Raw genomic sequence first — 20,140 nt, 5'->3', positions numbered from 1 at the left:
GCAGTGTTTCACCAACCAGGCGCTCAGAGCACCGTCTCCGTCTGCCTTGTCAAAAGACAATTTACTTTTTCCCCTGAGAAGGTGCATGATATCATCACCATCTCCTCCTGGAGACCACAAGATGGCTCCATCTTGGCACTGTCGAAGCTTTTTGAAATTTTTACTGTGACACAAACCTGTCTCTATCAGTTCTGCTCTCCTCTAAGACACTCTGTGAAAGTTGTGCATTTAACAGCTATACATTACAAACAGCCACAGATGATAAAGCTCCTTCATCGACCCTTTCTTTAACATTCCAGCGATTTCTTGCATCTGTCCAGGCCCTCAAGTCATCCTTTCTATTTTCAGAAAACTTGAAGTGGGGAAAAAACACTTCCATTCCCCTGTCTGCTGTCTGTAATTTGTTCAGCCTGTAAATAAAAGACTTTGAAGCTCAGTGCTTCGATATCATCAGTAATTGTTTGCTTTTGTAAAGTTAAAATTGCCCTGCTTCTTTGTTGCTTTCTATTGCCTTCTTGCTGCAGTTGTTTTTAGCTCCGTCTCTATTATTTCTTTCCTAGAAGGTCAACTGAGATGGGTCCCAGGATTCTTATAAATAGCACATTGTAACAAAGAGCTTCAAAAATCTGAGCTGAACATATTTATTTTCACAAGTTGTTTTGAAGCAAACAGCTTAGTAAAGGATGTGTACTTTATCAAAGGTGATGAATCTCTTGTGATAAAACTTAAAAGCATCCAGACTGACCTTGAATCTGGCGAACAACAGTCTGACTGTCCTTACTGTCTAAAAAGTGACACCTGATCTTACAGTGATTGATAGCACTGAGTATAAAACAAACCACTTTTTCAAGGGTACCAGTTAAATGAAGCATTTGCTTGACAAGATAATAACAATTATTCCAATTGATAATTCTATATTTAAAAGATAGCAGATATTTTAAGATCTTGTCTCACAAATGTCTCCTGTAAATGAGTTTAAGTGTACATTTTTACCACCAACTGATGTCACACTTAAGCCAATAAGGAAAATGACCAGGGGGGAATGAGGGAGATTTAGTATAAAAAGAATAATCATAATCCAGCAGATATCAGCTGAATCTGAATGTCGACCCTGTGAACTTGCAAACTTAGGCTTTGAGGATTTCTATCAAATGTACTCTGAGGTGCCTGAAGTGCCTGAGGTGCTGCTTACTGTGTCATTTTGTCATGCAGTCTATGAGATGGGACTTCACTTGTTTCCTTGGATACGAAGAGTTCTTAATCTGTTTTCTGATTTGGATATAAACCAACCTGATGGAAAGTCCCTTTAATATTCCAGTGTTTGGCACAGGACATACTGTATGATGTCTTCTCTACACTTCACTACACAGTCTGAATTCTCATTAGCTGACTTGTGTCTTACTTTTGAGAGAATGTCTTCATTGTTTAAGGGGTAACTCCAGTATTTTGAACTTTATTTTCCTGTACTCTTGGGAGTAAAAGTATGGAGCTCCTCTGGTGACATTTGAAGGAACAAAAATATTGCATGGCCTCAAATTAATAACGGGTGGTAAAGAGATCCTATTCCGTGACCTACACTTGCGGGGGAACGAGATCATTAAGTCGCAGCCATGCTTTATAAAATCAAGGGAACAAGATCAATGACTTGTGGCCACAATAAAATTATTATTAGTTGTTTATTGACTTACTGGCAGGGGTATTATCAGGAACTGCTTGCAAACATGGACAGTTTTGACTTGTTTTCATTTTATTTTAACTTTGGAATGAATTACAAAGTACATATCTCAGTCACTTGCCATTAGGCACGGAGTAATTATTAGCACGAGACACTTTGTGGCCACGGAATGGGATCTCGTTCCCACTTGTTATTAACTTTTGGCCTCGCAATGGTTTTTTTCCTTCAGAAAGAAATGTGGATGCAGCTGTGAGATAGTTGCCACAGAAGGAAAAAAAGATGCCTATTGCAGTATTTACAGGTCATCAATATAAATTGATAAGTCATAGACCATCTAATACATTTAAGTAATGATTCAACATATTGAAATAATGATATGTATAATTAACTGGACAGCCCAATGGTTGTATTTCAAGCTACGTGCTCAAGAAAAAAAAAAAATATTATGTTGTATTCCCTGATTGGCTGTAACTTGGCTGTAAGTCTCCAATGGACTCAATACTTCACCTTACAGTAAGAGTAAGGTGCTGAGTGAATAAGATGTAGTAAGCCTTTTTTCAGGGAAAGAATTTAACTGCACTCAACCGGGTGTATTGTTCAAGCTACTGAAGCTACAGTCTCATGCAACAGGTGTCTGTTGCAATATTCAGGCTGTAGTGTTTCTTTGACAGCACATGATTTGAGTTTAAATCCTCCAGCTTGATGTTGTGCCCACACTGGAAAGAATTAATCTCATTAAAACTGACCAGTGTCACAATTTTATTGTCACACCAACTCAACATTTGCCCTAAATGTCTGCTCTGGCTGAACACCAAGCTGATTATATTACTGAAGTGCAGGCAGACTGCCCAGTGTGCGTGCTAATGTTTTCACTCAGCAGATCTGTGGACCACGCTTAGGTCACACTGCATGGGAATAGTCCACTTAGCAGCAAACACAAAGTAACTGCTCATTGTTTTGACCTCGAGGCATGGCATTACAATTTGGCTTGAATTTGTCTCCTCAAGGCCAAAGCAGTAGAGTGATAGAGACAGAATGGGAGGCAGATCAGTGCACAGGGCTCTGGGATAGGAAGTACAGTCTCTGCTGTGTGAGCGTGCAGCCTCACTCATCCAGTCTGGCTAATTTCGCCCCCCAGGAGCAATGTTGGAGTTTCTCATTGGCCCCAGAGCACCAGCTGGACAAAATGCTGCTGATGATAGAGGTAACAGTTTCCATGGACCTTACAGGTCACAGTTGAGCACAGGGAGGCCAGACAACTGCTCTCATCCTTTTATCTGCAGCTTTTCCTGTCTTCCTTACTAAATCACCTACCAGCAAGTAGTCTCATTTATCTGCAATACAACATACTACTCAAAGATATGCTAATACCGAACTGTAAAAGGACATCAAGTGACATTTAACAAGATAAAGGTCAACTAGAACCAAAAGCTGACCATTTCTTCAGTTACCCCAGGGCAATTGACCCAAACAGTTAAGTCACATTTGCACGCTAGAGATGAGTAAGTTGTAGCTGTGTAAGGAAAAATAAAACACAGTATATGACTACTCTATACATGTTTTATTTTTTGTCTTACTTGGGGTCATGATGATTTGGTGGATATATCATTAATTACAATTACAGTGTAACTATATTACGGTGAGAAATGACCAAGTTCTCCAACCTAAATGACAAAATAAGTTGTTATTGTCTTTAAATAATCCACATTAACTGCTATTGTTGGAACAGATGCAAACTGGAACTTCCCTTGTCAAAGTCACATTGTTGGTTGACATATCCAACCCAACCTCCTTCCTTTTTTGTTGCTATAAGAACATCATGCTTTATGCCTTTGCTTATCAGAGACCTTGTACCATATCAGCTAGTATTCATTTCAATATTAATACAACTTTTTTGGTTTCATATGGATCCCCAGATTTGTTTCATGCTAGCAATGTGGCTTTGCAGACAGCACTGTCAAACTGTTGGTTCATCCACCACTTTGGTCCAGACTGAAATATCTCTTCAACTATAGATTGCTATGAAATTTTCTACAGACGTTCATGGTTCACTGACTATGAATCCTGCTAATGATAGTGGTTCTCTGACCAGGAAGTTCAAATTTGTAGTTTTGAGTGAATCCATCCAACATCCATTGGAGAGACTGCCATGAAATTGGATACATATATTCATGTTTCCCTGAGCACATGATCCCCTGACTTCTCATCTTGCACCATATCAAAATTTCATTGTGTCCAATACTTAGGTTTATGATCAAATGTAAAACTAATAACATTTCTTTCAGCCTCAGCTGTAGTGTTTGCTATTTTATGGCAAAATAATCAAATCCTGATACTACAGTGTTACTGGTGTGGGGCAAGTAACCAAGAAAAGCTGCAGCTCACAAACATTTTTGTTACAGAGTAGTCTGATTATTTTTCTCTTTTTTTTTCCCAATGTCAGAAAATAGCAAGAACTGCCCTAACAAAAAAGTTGCCAGATTATTTTATTTTTGTGTAATCGATTTATCATTGTTACATATCTAATGGCAATATCAATATATTCTCATGATATAATATATTTTTTTGGAAAATCTGAGACAGATTTATCCATAAACAGAGAAACTGTATATGGATCACAGTCATCACAGTGATGCAACCATCCTTTAAATCCTATTTTACCACAGAGCAATCCTGCTCCTTGATTTGCAACACTGCCCACAATGGTCTATACAGCTTAATACATCATAGGGAGAACTGCCACAGTGTGATAGAATCCCTGAAAATAGACAAATTTATACTATATCATGTCATATTACCCAACCCTACCCTTCTACTAGGACTGTTGCTGCTTCCATAGCCCAGCAAATACTTGATTTTTGAGGTTGATACTGATATTGATGTTTGCAATTTCAGTCTGTTTCTGTATTTTAAAGACACAATCTTCATTTGGATCTTTTAGAGTTCCTGTTTTTTGTGACCTAGATATATACAGAGTGAGACATTTTACAGTTTAAAAGTATAAAAGTAGTTGTTTCAGCTTTACCTAATACTTCACCCTAACACCAATGTCGTAGTAGTGCTGCTGGGATAGAGATTAAATATTGTGTGAGTTGTGTATTAAAGGTACAAAGATGATTCTGACACATACTGCGGCCAGTCAGATTATTCATCATATTCTGGTGACCCTGTGATTAAATGGGCATGACTACATTCTGTATACCAGTGGCTGTGCCTGAATGAAATATCAGCGTTGATGTGCTCAACAATTCCAAAGAATGACTTTCAGCCAGTTGCCTCTGTAAACCACTGGCAATCTGGCCAAGATGTACCCTGTCTCTTGCCCAGTGTTAGCTGACTTCCACTCAGGACTGAAGTGTGTTTATCTCTCACCTCTACACTTAGTGACTTTTAGATGGCATCTTTTTCAGTCTGATGATTCTTGCCTATATCGGCTTTTACATTAATACCTGGCCTCAGAGAGCTGCATTGGAGGCCCTCCAAAATTCATGACCGACAAGCTCACTTTATTTCTTATCATCATTCACTGTCAGCAACAGGTCAGCAAAGATAACTACCACTCATTTAAAATGGACAATTCTGGCTATTGTACCATATCAGTGATTGATTCTCTCTGCTGTGCTGAGCGTTTAAAACTCATCTGTTTCACTTGCAAAGTCAGGCAAAATGAGAAAAATGTAGGTGCTGTGGAGAGGACTTACAGAGAATATGAATAAATGGTGGACTATAAGGGCCACAACCTCTGACAATTTAATCATCACTGGCTGTACAGATTGCAAATTTTGTTTGGATGCAGCAGTCTGACAAAAGAGGATGATGTATTGATTTATCTAAACTTTCTCTTTCAGCACCAGATTTTCAGAGATTGGAAAAACTTGAAAATCCTCTCTGACGACTTTCAGACAATTACAGAACTGTAAACCTCTGCAGTGAAGCCTTACATTCTTTAGCAGCTCTCAGTAGCTTTAACAGGGTTAGCAGCTCTTCAGCATGATTTACAGACTGCTTTAATGGAGTTGTGGTCAGGGAGGAATTACTGTATGACCACAATGGCCCACATTGGGTATATAATTAAAAGGACAGCTCGTCAGAATACTATATTATTATGGTACAAGTCAGTCTAACCCTGACCATAACTAAAACCATAATTATGTCTGGCTTTTTAAATTTGGTGAATTGAAACATCTGTCAGAGAGAGCCCAGTTTACTGTTTTTATTTCCCTGCATAACTGCCCAAAGCTAAGGTGATGACAGATGATGAGTGGTATGACTGCTTTGTGTTGCCTGTGCCTTAAGCATCTGTCATTCTGACCCATTTTCTAAGGCAATGTTTCCAAAGGTTTTTGCTTTACTGGCGACAGGTCCCGAGGGTAGCAATGGCAGTAGGTTGGTCAGATTGTCTGTCCAAAATTTTGGCCCAGAACAAGACATATTGGCAATAGTTGTCCAGATTTCCATGAATTTTGGCAGGGATACCAGTGGTCTTCAGAGGATAATTCTTAATGATAAGACTCCTCTATGTCTTTAAACGTGACCAACAGTTTGGTCTGTGATAAGGTATCTCAAAATGTAATGCCAGAATTAATTTTGGTGATCCCCTGACCTTCATGCCAAGTCATGAACACAAGTGTTTCCACTGAAGCCTCAAAGGGGATAACCACAGTAACCTACGCTGTGGGAAGCAGTTATAAGAAATGCAATTTATGCATTAGCAGTGCTGTGTTAGCAGAGCTATTGTTTAGTGAAAAGTGACCTACAAGGTGATATGAACATAATCTGTGATATTTGGTTAGGAGATCAGTTTTACATATTGCAGAGAGACAGGCTCTTAATTGGAGGTGTTCTGGTTCTCACAAACTACATAGTCATCAGGGCAAACAACACCTTTTGCCTCACCACTCCTTCACAGTCTCTTATTTTTGACTTGGCTTTAAAGCCTAAGTACTGCCAGTAACTTACACTGGCTCACACTTTCTGGAGCTTGTCATTGTCATAGTTTTTCAAGTAAAATATGCAGACTATGAGCCTTTTTTTTTAAGGGCCCCATTATAACTTTTACTGCATCAAGTGCTTCAGCAGTTCTTTGTGACAGTAGCTCAAAGCCATGGGTTCTTGGCACTTATTACTTGTAATACTGCATATAGAATGAATGACCAACTTCTAATTTATGAGTTACCACAGTCGTCCATGTGTAATCATCATTCTCCATTAAATACATCCACACTTTATTGGTGAAGGTTACTTTATTCTGTGAATCAATGGAAGCCGGCTGCAGCAGTCTCAGCCATTATTTTTCAAATGGGTTATTATTTTTCTCTAAAAGCATTTGAAAATAATTTTAATTAGTACTGGTCTATCAGAGGCAATCCAGGCTGAATAGCTAGATACTGCACCAAATAACAGTGCTGTTAATATTGAATTGAATTCCTTTGTAAATGGAGTATAGTATGTACTTTCACTTTTTTCAGTGTGGGCTCAAAAGCTCATTGTGACTCTCTTCTTATTCCATCCTCACCACACATGATTTCCTGTCATTGAATGGATGCCCAGTGCCCAGTGAATACTAATTCATCCAGCTGGCATGCAAGACAGTCAGTCTATGGAAAGTGTACTTGATCATTTTCCAAACTCAGATAATGAGATTTCCTATTCCACAGTGCATTATTGGTAATCTGTGGCAATAACTTTTCATTATAATGTATCTTTTTTATTTCGTGACATATGCCAGTTTATGTCAAATTACTAAGCTACTGCTTTTGCTTTGTGTGTCTTGAACTTAATATAATAACAAATGTAATTATGAATTAACATTATTGTTCTACAGTATGTACATCTGATTGCTTTTTCAAATAGCTGAGGTGCAGTCATTGGCTCTCAGGATTTGCAAGTCAGAAGTAAAAGCTCTATGAATGGTGCTTTATAATTTATAGACCTGTTTGATACAGCTTAAATTAAAGTCTCTGTGTCATGAATTATACAAGGTCTTCTATCTCCTAAATTCAGTAATGACTGACTAAAAGTGTGCTTTAGGAGTGCTTTAGGATAACTAGGAAGAAGTGGATGAATATTGCCAAGATTGCCTAGAAGTGTCTCGGCTGAGCAGTTATCTCACCAAGGGTGGCTTTTCTCTGCACCTTTATTTACATACCTCAGGTGTTTAACTATGACATGGAGTTTACTCTGTGATGGGTGTTCAGGTGTTAGGCAGGCAGACATGCACAGTGCAGCTATGGTACAGATGAGAACAGACTTGGATATCAAGGGATGGTATCAGTCATGACCTTTAAAATGTCTCTTCTCCCTTTTTTAAGGACTGTGCTCTGTGGTTTCAACTCTCTGACAATTTAATGATGGAGAGAACAGTCTGAGGCTGATCTGCCACAACAGCTTTGCACAAGTAGAATCTGAGGTCTCTGAGTGGGAGGTGCAGACTCACCCCAAGTGAATACAGTAGCACTCTAAATTTAATTAACTAAGGAGGAGGAGGCAACATATTTGGTTATCATTTTGCTCTGGTTCTAGGGGATCATTGTTCACTGCAGTAGGTTTAATGGTATTAGGCAAATGCTGATATACCGTGCTAAAGGCTAGTGATGAGCAGTGTTGGTCAGTAGGTTGGTCCACCATGTTGGTCCAGGCCAAAATGAAAAATATTGACTGGATTGCCATGACACAGAATGAGTCCCAGTGACTTTGGTAATCCACCAACATTCTAGCAAAACCAGTAGGTCGACATATTTTGACTGCAATTAAGGGTCTCAATAACCATGGAAGGGACAGACAGAAATTTTGTATTCCCCAGAGAATGTTTCCTAGTGATATCTGTAATCCCCTGTCTTTTCTTCAGTTGCCACCAGTAGATCAAAATTTTCACATATCCAGTGAAACATTTCAGTATCTATGACATGGACTGGCACAATGATATATCCTTTTGTGCTGTTTCTGATCACCTAACTTTTCATCTAGTGTTGACATTTTCTCATTCAGACAGAAATGACCTGACAGCTCAGATGGAAAGCTAAGGATACTTGTGGTCATGTTCCTCACAGTAAAAACTTTTACCTTTACCCTTTTTTTTTTTTTTTATCATCGTCTGGTCATAGAGCTGCTAGTGTGGCTTGTTTGGTTCTCGATTACACACCTTTCCTTTCATTCACACAGAGTCAAGATGTCCCTGAAAGAGACACTGTGTGTGCTTCACAAAGGCTCATCATGCTCCATGGGCTGTCACTGGAGTGTCTGCAGGTCCAATGAGACTTTTTTTTGTCAGAATCTGGTGGCGTGATTGACATTTAGGGGAGTTTAAAATGTGACTTGCTTTGAACTTGCCATTGATATCAAAGTCAGATTTCTTGTGTTGTGAGTGGTGACAGCAGTTATGCCCCCTGCAGCTGATGTTGAGAACTCAGTATCTGAGTTGTCCTCCACCAAAGGGACACCTACTGGAAAGGCCAGCTTGAGTCCAGTTTGTCTGCACAGGCATTTGTCCAGATTCCCAGCTTAACACCCTCCCTAACGAATTACAACTGATCTTTTATAGCTGCAACATCTGCTGGGCACTCTCTGCTGTGACCTCCCTTTCATCTGTGCACTCCTTCCCTCCCACTGTTTCATCAGCTTTTTCTATTCCCCCCCCCCCAGCCTCAGGCTTCCGGCTCTGCGCAGCTTGCCTCTTCTGATTTGCTGGCGGCCCGTCATAGTCAAAGACAGACGGTAAACAGTGTTGACTAGGTGTGAGAAACAAGCTGGCTTCCTGCTAATTTGATCGTCAACGCCTCGGCACATAGTTCCCTCTATGACTTGTCTGTCCTGTGTTTCTCCTTCACCAAAGTGGCAATACAACCACTGTAATGAGCTCATGATGCTGTGCTGAGAGAGCCTGGCTGTAATGATGTTGGCAACAGCTGTTCTGATCAGATATTGATGATTGAATTGTGTAGAGAACCCCGTGTTGTTTTATGATTGCAATGCCCCCCTTATCCAATTACACAGGGTGAAAATTAATATTTTTCTCAGCTCATTTAGAAGAGAGTCAACCTCTTGCAGTTATAGCAATGTATCTGACAGTAAAATCCATTAGCTTAATGAATTGATCACCAAGGAGAGGGACATGTTAATTCAGTGAGCAGCGGTTGCTCTTAGGAGAGTTGTACTTTGCCCTCAGCAAGACTTTGCCTGCTTTCCCTGCTGAGCTGCTGGGTGACAGACACACCAAGGGACAAGGACAAAGTGATGCTGTCAAGTAAAGGGTTGAAAGATTATTCTGGTATTTTCATGCTTTTGGTCAGAACAGTAACAAGCCAGATATTTGCTACTTTATCTTCAGACTGTCACTTTTTCACCTAAACATGGGAAACTTTGGATATTAATCTGTAATTATCTATTTGAACAGTTAATTAGATTGATACTGTAATCTTTTTGGTCACTTGTGCATTAAATTAGTTCAAACATGGTGATGTCTGTCTGTACTGCATGTTCCTGTCAGACTCAACAACAACACCTATTGTAAATACATCAACAGTGCTAGGTCAGTCTTCCTCCACTAAACTATTCAGTCTCTGTATGCTGCATTGTCATTACTGTGGGAGTTAACGTGAGTAGAAAAAAAAAAAAACAAACAAAAAAAACCCTAATGCCACTTGACAAACAAACTCTGGAGAATCAGAGAATATCCTGCAGGTAGAGTGTGCAGGAAACCAGTGCTGTGGGACAATAAACCTACCTGTTCGCTGTGAATTATCTGCTTTACTTTAGTTGTTATACCACCATCCAAAACACCAAAAACCCAGCAGCAGTAGTGTAGCAATGTTGATGTTTTCACAGTTTTGCAGTAATTATTATAACAGACAAAATGGCCAAACCCACAAAAATAAATAATAAACCATCTTAATTCTTTAAGAAAGTGTCTTTTTTTAAGCACAAATTGTTCAGTAACAGTAAAAAAAAAAAAAAAAAAAAAACCTCCAGTGATTACTGCAGACAAAAGTTAGGGTCAGTGGTCATATCCTAACAATACGTACAACTAAATGCTTCCTGGCCTCCAGCATAATGATGCATTATTGAGACATACTAGGGAAGTAAACACACAAATTGTTCATTTATGGTCGTTATCTGTTTATTCCACATTGTAGGGTCATGACAGTTCAGTCTCAAACTGAGGCAAAAGTACAGATTTAACAGTGAAGGAACCAGCAATGAATATTTCTCTAGCTGCAGAGAATAAAATCTGAGATGAGAGTTATTTTTGTTTTTTTCAACAGGCATTTGATACTGCATCTCCTTGTGCTGCTGCTGATGTTACCACTGATGCCTCTACTCCTTAACTGAATTTAGGATGATTAATCATTCATTTCCAGCATCTGTGCACCCTCGCTAAAACAGGCAGTGGGCCCAACAGTGGTACAAGTTGATAGAGCTCTCAAAGCCTCTCATTTATGTTGTTTGTCCTGTAGCATCTGAACAGGAAACAGTGCTGCTCTTGACTGATTACAAGACTGAGGAGGAGAGTGGCGTCAATGATTTATTTATATTTCTCTTCTTCCCCAGTTTGTCTGCACACACTTGGGCCCCTGACATGTTTTATCCTTGTCTTGTCAGTCAGGATGTGGCCTCTGGGCTGCTGGATACCAGAGAGCAGAAGGACAGTAGCTCAGAGGCAGCATACATCCTGCTTTAAGTCATGGACAAGGTCATGCCATGTCCTTGAAAGGTGACACTAAATGCTGATTATGAAAAGAAAGTCTGTAACTTGAAGATTCCCTTATTATGATGAATAATACAGAGTGATTCAGCTCAGTAGATTACACAAAACCAGCACGCTATTGAGCGGTGTGTCAGTTTTCATTACAACAGAGTGAAAATATGTAGAAAATAACATTCATAGTAGAGTCTGACCATGAGATACAAATGTGCCAGTCAAAACCACTAGGCCGTCAAGATGGCTCGACAGTTTTGTTTTAAATTATAAAATGTCCCACTCGCTACGTGTCATTGTCACAACACTTTAACTTCTGAAACATAAACATACTGTCAGGTTTTTAAAAGCATATGGTTAGATCGTGTATGGTCAATGTGTGAAATTTAGGAAAGGCAAGTAGCTAAAGCAAGCTTGAAAAGTCACTATGTCGTTAGATGATGTAATATGTAAAATAGCACATTAATTACATCATTGTGTCTGTATTTGCATCCTGCCCAGTCAACTGGTTTCAGCCCTTTTTCTGTTTGCTTATCTCCCACTCTCTCTGCTCACATAAACAGCATTTTAACACAGCCAAATTCCTAATGAAGCTGTTCTCATGTACACATTTAGGTAGCTCTCTCCAAACACAAATACATAAGTGTGCTTTAGGGAAAGCCTGACCTTGTACTCGTGGGACAATACTGGCAATAGAGTAGCCAAGGTTTGTCACAAGATGCTTTTTCGAAAAAAAAAAAAAAAAAAAAAAAAAGTAGCTAAAGAGTCTGACAAGTTGGTAAATCTAGAGACAAAGGTGTTAAGCTGGAAACACTACCTAATGCTCCAGGGAGAAAACATTATGTTGGAAGTGGCCCCAACCCATAGAACTCATCATTTATTATTACTTGTAGGAGAGAGATGATAAATATATAAGATAAATATACCATGTGCCTCACAGCTTATGATATCCAATATCTAATATACTAAATTTGTGGGAAAGAAAATTCAAACAAGTTGAAGAGAATTTGCTTTTACCAGTATACCCACATGACCTTAGTTCTCATCTGTCCTCCTGCTCCTAATGAAGACGTGCCTGAGTAAATGAGGATGAGTTGAGCCTGACTGCTTCCAAATATGAAATGTGAGCCCCTAATGGAAGCCTGGTTGAATTAGTAATAGAGAGCAGAGATGGCTCAGCTGTGTCTGTGGAAAAGGAAATAAAAGCTTTTTGAGGCTGACTCTCCTTGAATTCCATATTCTCCAACACACAGCACAGGGTTCAGTCATATATTTTAATGAATTTCCAGGAAAAACTCTGTCAGCATGATCTGTTGTTGTTATTTATTTATTGTTGTCAAATATAACCTTGGCTTCGTGACTCAAGTTTTAGTAGGATGTTTGATATTAAATGGTTTTTCTGACTCATTGCTTCCAAAAGCTGCTCAGCATCTGTCACTAACTCAGATGCTTGGGGTAATGAAATATTGATTAACAGTGATGAAAGTATGAAATGAGATTACTGTTTACTTGCTTTATTACATCTTGGTTGGTTTGCCTTAGCTCCCTACAGACCCACAAAGCAAAGCTGTGCGATAGTGACAACAAAAGTCCACTGCTTTTTTTTTTTTTTTTTTGTAAATAGTAAATCTTGCGGACATCACTTTTATATAAATTTCCTTTTCAAACCTTTTTCAGTCAGTGAATGTGGTCTAGTGTGTTTGGACTTTCAGTTTTAATTAAACAACTGATTTAGCCCCAATTTGTGGGCCAAAGATTCAGGATAGTACCAGAACACCTCAATTCTCAGGCATGTTTTCTTGAAATTTGTCAATAAAAATTGCAGGCTTCCATTTTTAACTCACAGTGGTAATTATTGTGTGTTCAGTTCTTGATGTGCACCTGCCACAAAGTGCATCCAGGTCAATAACCATGTCTGCATTTGTCTCTTTCTCCAGATGAAGTCAACAGAGGTGGACCAAGGGCTTTTCACAGACAGCTACTGCAAAGTGTGCAGCGCTCAGCTCATCTCTGAGTCCCAGAGGGTCGCCCATTATGAGGTGAAGATGCCCCTTCACATTACCTTAAATGACTCTGATACTCTACACTCTGGTGGAGTTAATGAAAGGCTTAAGGTCACACTGTTTTGGCTCTTACCCCAGAGACACGTACTGATCTACTGTATACACCTGCACTCCACTTACATACTTAATGAACACACAACACACCAAAGTTTACCCCATTATTTTTTCATTTAAACGCACTACAGAACTAAGCTGGAAATTAAGGAATAATGGCAGTAGAAACTGAAGCTTGGGTGTAATTCCTGCCCCTACTTTAAGTGGTGTTCATGCATACTTTCTAAAACTATCAAAGGTGCCATTTATAGCATGTTAACCCAGATAGATCATTGCCATATTCATTAATATAACTGCAGTAAATTAGCAAAGTCAAAAAGCTACACTGCATTTTACATTGTGTGGCACCCTGCTGTCATTTCTCTCACTTTGTGTTACAAAATGTGGAACTGTGTAAACATGATGCAAACATGGCAGCTATTCCAGCAGTGTGAGAAGCCAAAAGTAATTAAGAAAATCATTGAGATCAGTTGTAATTACACAAGAATAATCAAGTCTAAACACAGAAAGCCATATTACATGTGTTTTGTGGCCATTTGCTGGAAATTAGAAGGAGAGTTAGTATCAGTTCTGTCTCTGAGTGTTCAGTAGATAGGCTGGTTCAGGAGCTTTTCTTAGCTGCTAACACGTTACTGGTAAATTTAGATTCAGAAATCACTTGGTTCTGAGTTGGAGGGTGTGTGACCCCCACAGCTTCACTGAGAGGACAGGACTTCTCAACTGTTATTTGCTGTTACTGAGGCAAAGTGAGCTGTGGTGGTCAGGAAGAACCTCGTACCCATACACTCGCTGCTTGAATATTTCATATTATATTGAAATATATGGTATGCACGATTAGCAAACAACTAGCGTTTTCATCACACTCATCTATTTCATACAATCAACAAAGCGTAAAATCCTTAAGATTCTCTCCAGTTGAGTTGAGTTAACTTTATTGTCATTACAGCAAACATTGTTTTTGGTATTGTTCATTAGATTTCATGTTCACATTTTGTTTGTTAAAAATGGAAGTTAGTTCTTGCAGAGTCCTTGCTGCTTAGCATGTTATCAGTCCTATCATCTATTCAAGAATGTCTACTCTGCTCATTTGTTCAGGGCAGGCATGAGGAAGTAGACACAGGAAGAAGGTCATTCTTTGTCCAGGTCAGACCATTCTCCGCCCAGCTCATATCAATTTTTGATTTTGCTCAGCCACATGTCAGTATGCAACACGCACCTGGTTATGTGAGTGCTGTAGCTCAAACTTGCAGAGTATGCCTTGCAGTTGTTTTGTCTGCACCTGAGTATGAAATATTCCCAAACAAATCTGCCATGGGGGAAAATGAACAAGAATCCTAATTACCCAGACTAAGAATCGCAGGTTTGAAAATCCCTAGAGAGCTGTCTCAACAGAACATTTTCAGCAAAAATCCAGCACTATAGCCATTTGCTATAAATAGTCAACTTTGCACCCAAAGGTGACCATAGGCAGTATACCTCTGTGTACACACCAATACTGAACTTTTCAGGTAGTGGAGTCTCTCTGCAGATGCTGCCTCTCACTCACTGTCACTTTGCGTTATAAGACCGGTGAGTCTGACTGCTGGTGGACATCTGCTGTAACAAGAGTTGAAAGGATTCATATGAGCACTGTGGTCTACTCCCAAGTAGACAGCTGGTTGTTGTTCCCTTATAGATTGGAAGAAAATTTTTTGAGACCTTGAGTCAGTTTAGCATTTTCATTGATTTTCTATTGTTATTCCTAATGGAAACCAGGGTGCTGCAGAGGTGAAATCTCATCAAAGAGAACTGAAGTTTTACAAATTTTATTTGACATTGTCAGTTTTTTGGAAGTTTGCATTACTTTGAGTCACCTCTTCCTCCGCAACTCTTTAGTCAAACTCTATCTCCTGCAGGGTGTTATGCTCACTGTGCTGCAGTGGAGTGCTATTTAAAGTAGTTGTTGTCCATGGGTAACAGGAGAACTGCTTTGTTTGAACGGCGTTGCAGGAGACAGGAAGTAGCTGTACCAGTCCAAATCAAATATTCATTTTGTTATTGTGTGGTGGATGCTGAATACAGCACTTGGCCTGTTGCCTCTTGGAGATGGGGTGTGTTTAGATTCTCTTTTAGCACAGTTAGGGTCTAATGCATCGTGACATGTTTGGGTCATAGTGACGACAGCAAGAACAAAAAAACAGATGGGAGAAAAGGAAACTGCAAACTTAACTTTCTTTCAAACAGAGGAGGTTGTTTTGCACTTAAGAAGATGAGTTGTTTCAGTTTTGTTTGCATAGGTTTGTCTACAATCATTCCTTTTGTACTGTGTTTGAAATTCTCTCTTTAAAGTGGTGACAACAAAATCAGACTGCTTTGTTGAATATTGAGGCTGTGATATAAATTATGACTTTGAACTAAAGCATCTTTTTTCACTGATTATGAATAGAATAGAATTTGAATAAAATAGGCTTTATTGTCATTGTACAGTAGGGTACAATGAAATGAATGTGGGTGCTCCAGGCAGAAAACAGTGCACTGTATAAAATGCATGCAAAAAAAGATACAAAAATACATATATATACAAAAAAGATACAAACTTTACACAATAATACAAATGTACACAATGCAGTAGAAAAGGAAAATTGTAAACAACTGGATTTAAATAGAAAACTCACATTTACAAAGGGCCATTTAAATAGACAGTGAAAACACAACACACATGTAGTGAGGTGAAATGTGATGTGAATGGTATCCAGTAGTTAGAATTTGAACAGTTGAATGAACTTGCACATTGTCCCTGGCTTGCATCTCAGTTTGTTGTCTGTGGATTGTATAGAATTCGAAATAAATAAGAATAATAATTATGAGTAAGAACAAGCCCCGTGGCCAAACAGACAAAGACAGACAGACATCTATACAAAACAAAAATGTTATCACTTGCTGGAGGTTAGGTTAGTAGCATCTGAGGCTCAAACTTTTGAACTATCTAGTCCTGCATACAATAACCTTCTCAACTTGTAATTTTCTGAAACTGATAATCTGTAACACTTTACTTAGCAACTGGCCAGGTGTGGTGAGGTGCCCAGTTTTCCCATTTCACTCTAAAAGATCTTGTGGAATGACTATGTCAGTGTAGAATATGCACAGTATTGATGTTTGGCACAGACTCTTAACTGTGTCATTTCCCACAAGGAAACGTGCAGCCAGGAGTTGGGAGTGATGATAATAACTTAAGAGCAGTTATAAATAATTTTTGTCTTAAGTTATAACTGATATCCCACACCTATCCTCAAGATTGGTACTAGGGCCAATCCGTGCATATTTTAAAGGATTGGTAAATCTGATCGAAATCACATCCTGTTCCATAGTTGGGCTCCACAGTACAAACATATAACTGCATACACAAGTGAAAATTAGATTTTTTGAATGCAGAAAATTATTTGTGTGGTGATATAGGTGAGTTCTGATTCATGTGGAAGTTTCTCATTCTAGCCAGTACTGATTGTCGGATTGACCATGATCAAAACATCTTAATGCTTGGATGAGGTGCTCTATGACTCTATGTTTGGAGCATACTGAGGCCTTTAGGAAGAGACTAAAGGTTGCTGCCCATGTTGTTTGTCTGATGTGATCGGAAACATTACATCAACTAGCACTAAAAGCGGTGACAACGCAAGCACAATAGGGTCTCGCAGGACATCACTTAACATTACTGTATGAAAAGATGCGTAGCTTGTGACAGTTATTTACTCCAACACTTCTTTTCATTTCTGTGGCCAAAAGTAGAAAACACTAATAGCACTGCACTACCTCTGTACATGTGAGATCTTCATTGAATTAAATAAGTATTAACATAGTGTATTTATTTTTTTAAACAATAGAGCAGTTTTTAAACCTTAGAATTCATTCTAAATCCCCCTGTCAGCTGAAAAAATTTTGACAGACTGATCATCTAACTCACTAACACTGTGATCTCTGATCTAGTCACTGTCCCTTTGAAATTTCAGGTATTGCTTTTAATTGAACTTAAAACATTAAAGTTTAAGCAGTCGTTGGGTGACAGTAGAGACTGGAGACATAATTGATCTTTAAACCTCCTTTTCAAACACATCAAAGCCAGCACTCCGAGCAGATCAGAGTGGTCTCTGGTTCACAGTTCAAAGACTCGTGTGGCTCATGTTAATTTATGCATCTGTCTCTTTGCATGTGTACTGGATTGCGTGTTCACTGCAGCCTCTCTTGACAGGCTTCCCTGCTGCAAGCACTGCAGGAGAGTCTCTTTTAAACCACTGCCTGTTACTTCACAGAGAAAATGGAATAGGGTATGACCTGGGAGTGGTCATTAGACAAGATGCTGGAGTTGTAATGTGTGTGTGCTGGTAGAATACTAATGTCAAGGAACCGTTTTCAAACAAATATGTTGTAGTTCTTTAAAGCAACAATATCTGGTTTTCTTATTTAGCACTGATAGAATTGGTTACTGCCAAATTATGTGTTGTTCAGGTTGTTCAGTTAGTTAATTTCAAAAGTGAATACATAATAACGATCAGTTCAAGAAATACAGCCTTTCACAAAACTGGTTAATTCTTTGCAACCTTCATGATTTCAAACTCCTTTGCAAAATCATTGCATCCTTACCCTATTTCAGGGCTGAAAACAGCTGCCTCTTGCATATGCGAACAAAGTTGATTAGAGCAGTGAGATTTAATCAAAACAGTACATTTTTGCAACCCATGAAACCTAAACACTGATTAAAAAGATGCAAAACAGTGTAGATCTGAGAGTAACTGCAGAGTTTGGTGCCAATTCTGTGTGGATTCACCTTTGCGAACAACCTCTTTAACATTATACATACTCCTTTGATCTGATTGAAATACTGAATAGTGCAGCTTTAAAGTGCATTCACATTCAGGGTCAGAAAATGCCCAACTTGTAGACTGAGTGAACATCCATCAATCCATTATGTATATTGCTTAGCCTCTGAGGGTCACGCTGGGGCTGACATTGGGTGCGAGGCTGGGTACAACCTGGACAGATCGCCAGTCTATCGCAGGGCTGACATATAGAGACAAACAACCATTCACACTCACATTCACACATGGGAAATTTAGAGACACTAATTAATCTAAGCTACATGTCTTTGGACTGTGGAAGGAGGCTGCAGTATCCAGAGAGAACCCACACAGGCACAGGGAGAATATACAAACTCCACTGTGCTGCCCCCTGAGTGAACTTAGTTTCTCAAAATGATAGCAGCAGTTTTTGAGCCATGAGACATCCACAAAAGGAAATATATTAGTGTCTACGTCTTTGAATATGATTTATTTAAAAGAGTGGGGACCTAGGAATTGTGTATTTCAGATGGATGCTCTATACATGCATTACCAACTTACCTTTAGCAGAGTTCCATCCATCTACAGTACTGTGTATTTCAGCCAGTAGAGCCAGAATAATCTCATTCCCCCCATCCAGCGACACCGCCTGTCAGCTGGTATATTTCAGCTCTAGAGAGCCTTTTTGCAAAAATGCCACCATACTAATACAAAAGCTGCACTGTGTTTGACTTTTTCTGTGCTTGCTGTACTCGTACCAGGCTCGCATTTTGTATTTTCAGTGTATTAAATTATGATTCTCCGTACAATACTGAGCATAATCATTTTCTGGGGACTGGGGATTTTCTGGGGAGAAGCAGCAGCCAGCCACAGTGACAATAGCAGCAGTATTCAGCTGCATGGGGTTCAGCGTTTGGCTGACTTGTGCTGTTCTGACTGCTGTACTCTTTGTCCACTCCATGTCTTCACTAATTGGTTTCCATTATCTTGGATGCATTGCAAAATGAGTTTGCCTATCAACATTTTATATGCTATTTTGTATGTGCTGCTGACCGTACAGCAATTGTTTCAGTTGGTTTGGAAAAGGAGTAGAGGGTTTTGGGAGTTCAGCAGATATACAGTGTACCTTAAAGTACATCATCAAATATAATGACTCTTAGTACATTCCTCACACTGTTACCCTGCTGTGGCTTTTAGGTTTTGTTAGTGGAATATTTGTGAAAGCTATTGTTGAATCCAGGTGCGGTGCACAAAGTGTAACCAAATAAATTCAGGAATGGTTCCCTGTTGTCATCTTTTAAATGGCAATCCTCTCCAAAGCCATGAACTTGAATAGTAAGTTAAATATTCATATAAGAGTCATGTGTTGTTACATTGTATAGAATGAAAAATGGCAGAAGGGTAGGTGGTATCGAGGACTGGCAGGTGACATGAATTGCCTTGCTGTTGTCCTTGTTTAATGGCCCTCGTGACAGAAGTGATGTTACTGACAGTTTGTAAACAATCTTACAGTGTCTGAACAGGAACATTATTAAATGTTGGCCATGTTGAAAAATGCCCCAGGTATGACCTCATACTGTCCTCTAAATATTATGCTACTACACCTTCTTCCTCTCCCCTGTGTGTGAACCACTGTGTCACCCTCTACACATATGTTTTGTTTGCTGCCTGCCTACATTCAGCAGTCCAGTCAGGCTGTTGAATATGCATCAAGCTTGAGATGTGGGGAGGAGACCATAGGGTCTAATAACTGCACTTGGCTCCGACAATATCATCTGCTCTCAGGGATGCCTGCATGACTTTCCCAACATAAGTTTCCCCAGTTTCCATCACTTGCATGTTG

General features: G+C 39.2%; 1 protein-coding gene across 1 annotated transcript in view; it reads left to right on the top strand.

Annotated features, from left to right (window-relative positions):
• zmat4a (zinc finger, matrin-type 4a) overlaps nt 1-20,140 on the top strand; it is a 119,811-nt gene that overhangs the window by 2,270 nt on the left and 97,401 nt on the right. The window contains exon 2 of the mRNA XM_018669730.2: nt 13,307-13,408. Within this exon, the coding sequence (XP_018525246.1) occupies nt 13,307-13,408 (102 nt within the window). The remainder of the gene's footprint in view (nt 1-13,306; nt 13,409-20,140) is intronic.

The sequence above is a fragment of the Lates calcarifer genome, linkage group LG13 (genome assembly GCF_001640805.2).
Source record: "Lates calcarifer isolate ASB-BC8 linkage group LG13, TLL_Latcal_v3, whole genome shotgun sequence".
NCBI classification, from domain to species: Eukaryota; Metazoa; Chordata; class Actinopteri; family Centropomidae; genus Lates; species Lates calcarifer.
Note: the sequence above shows the minus strand (reverse complement) of the source record. Positions and strands in the feature narration are given on the sequence as shown.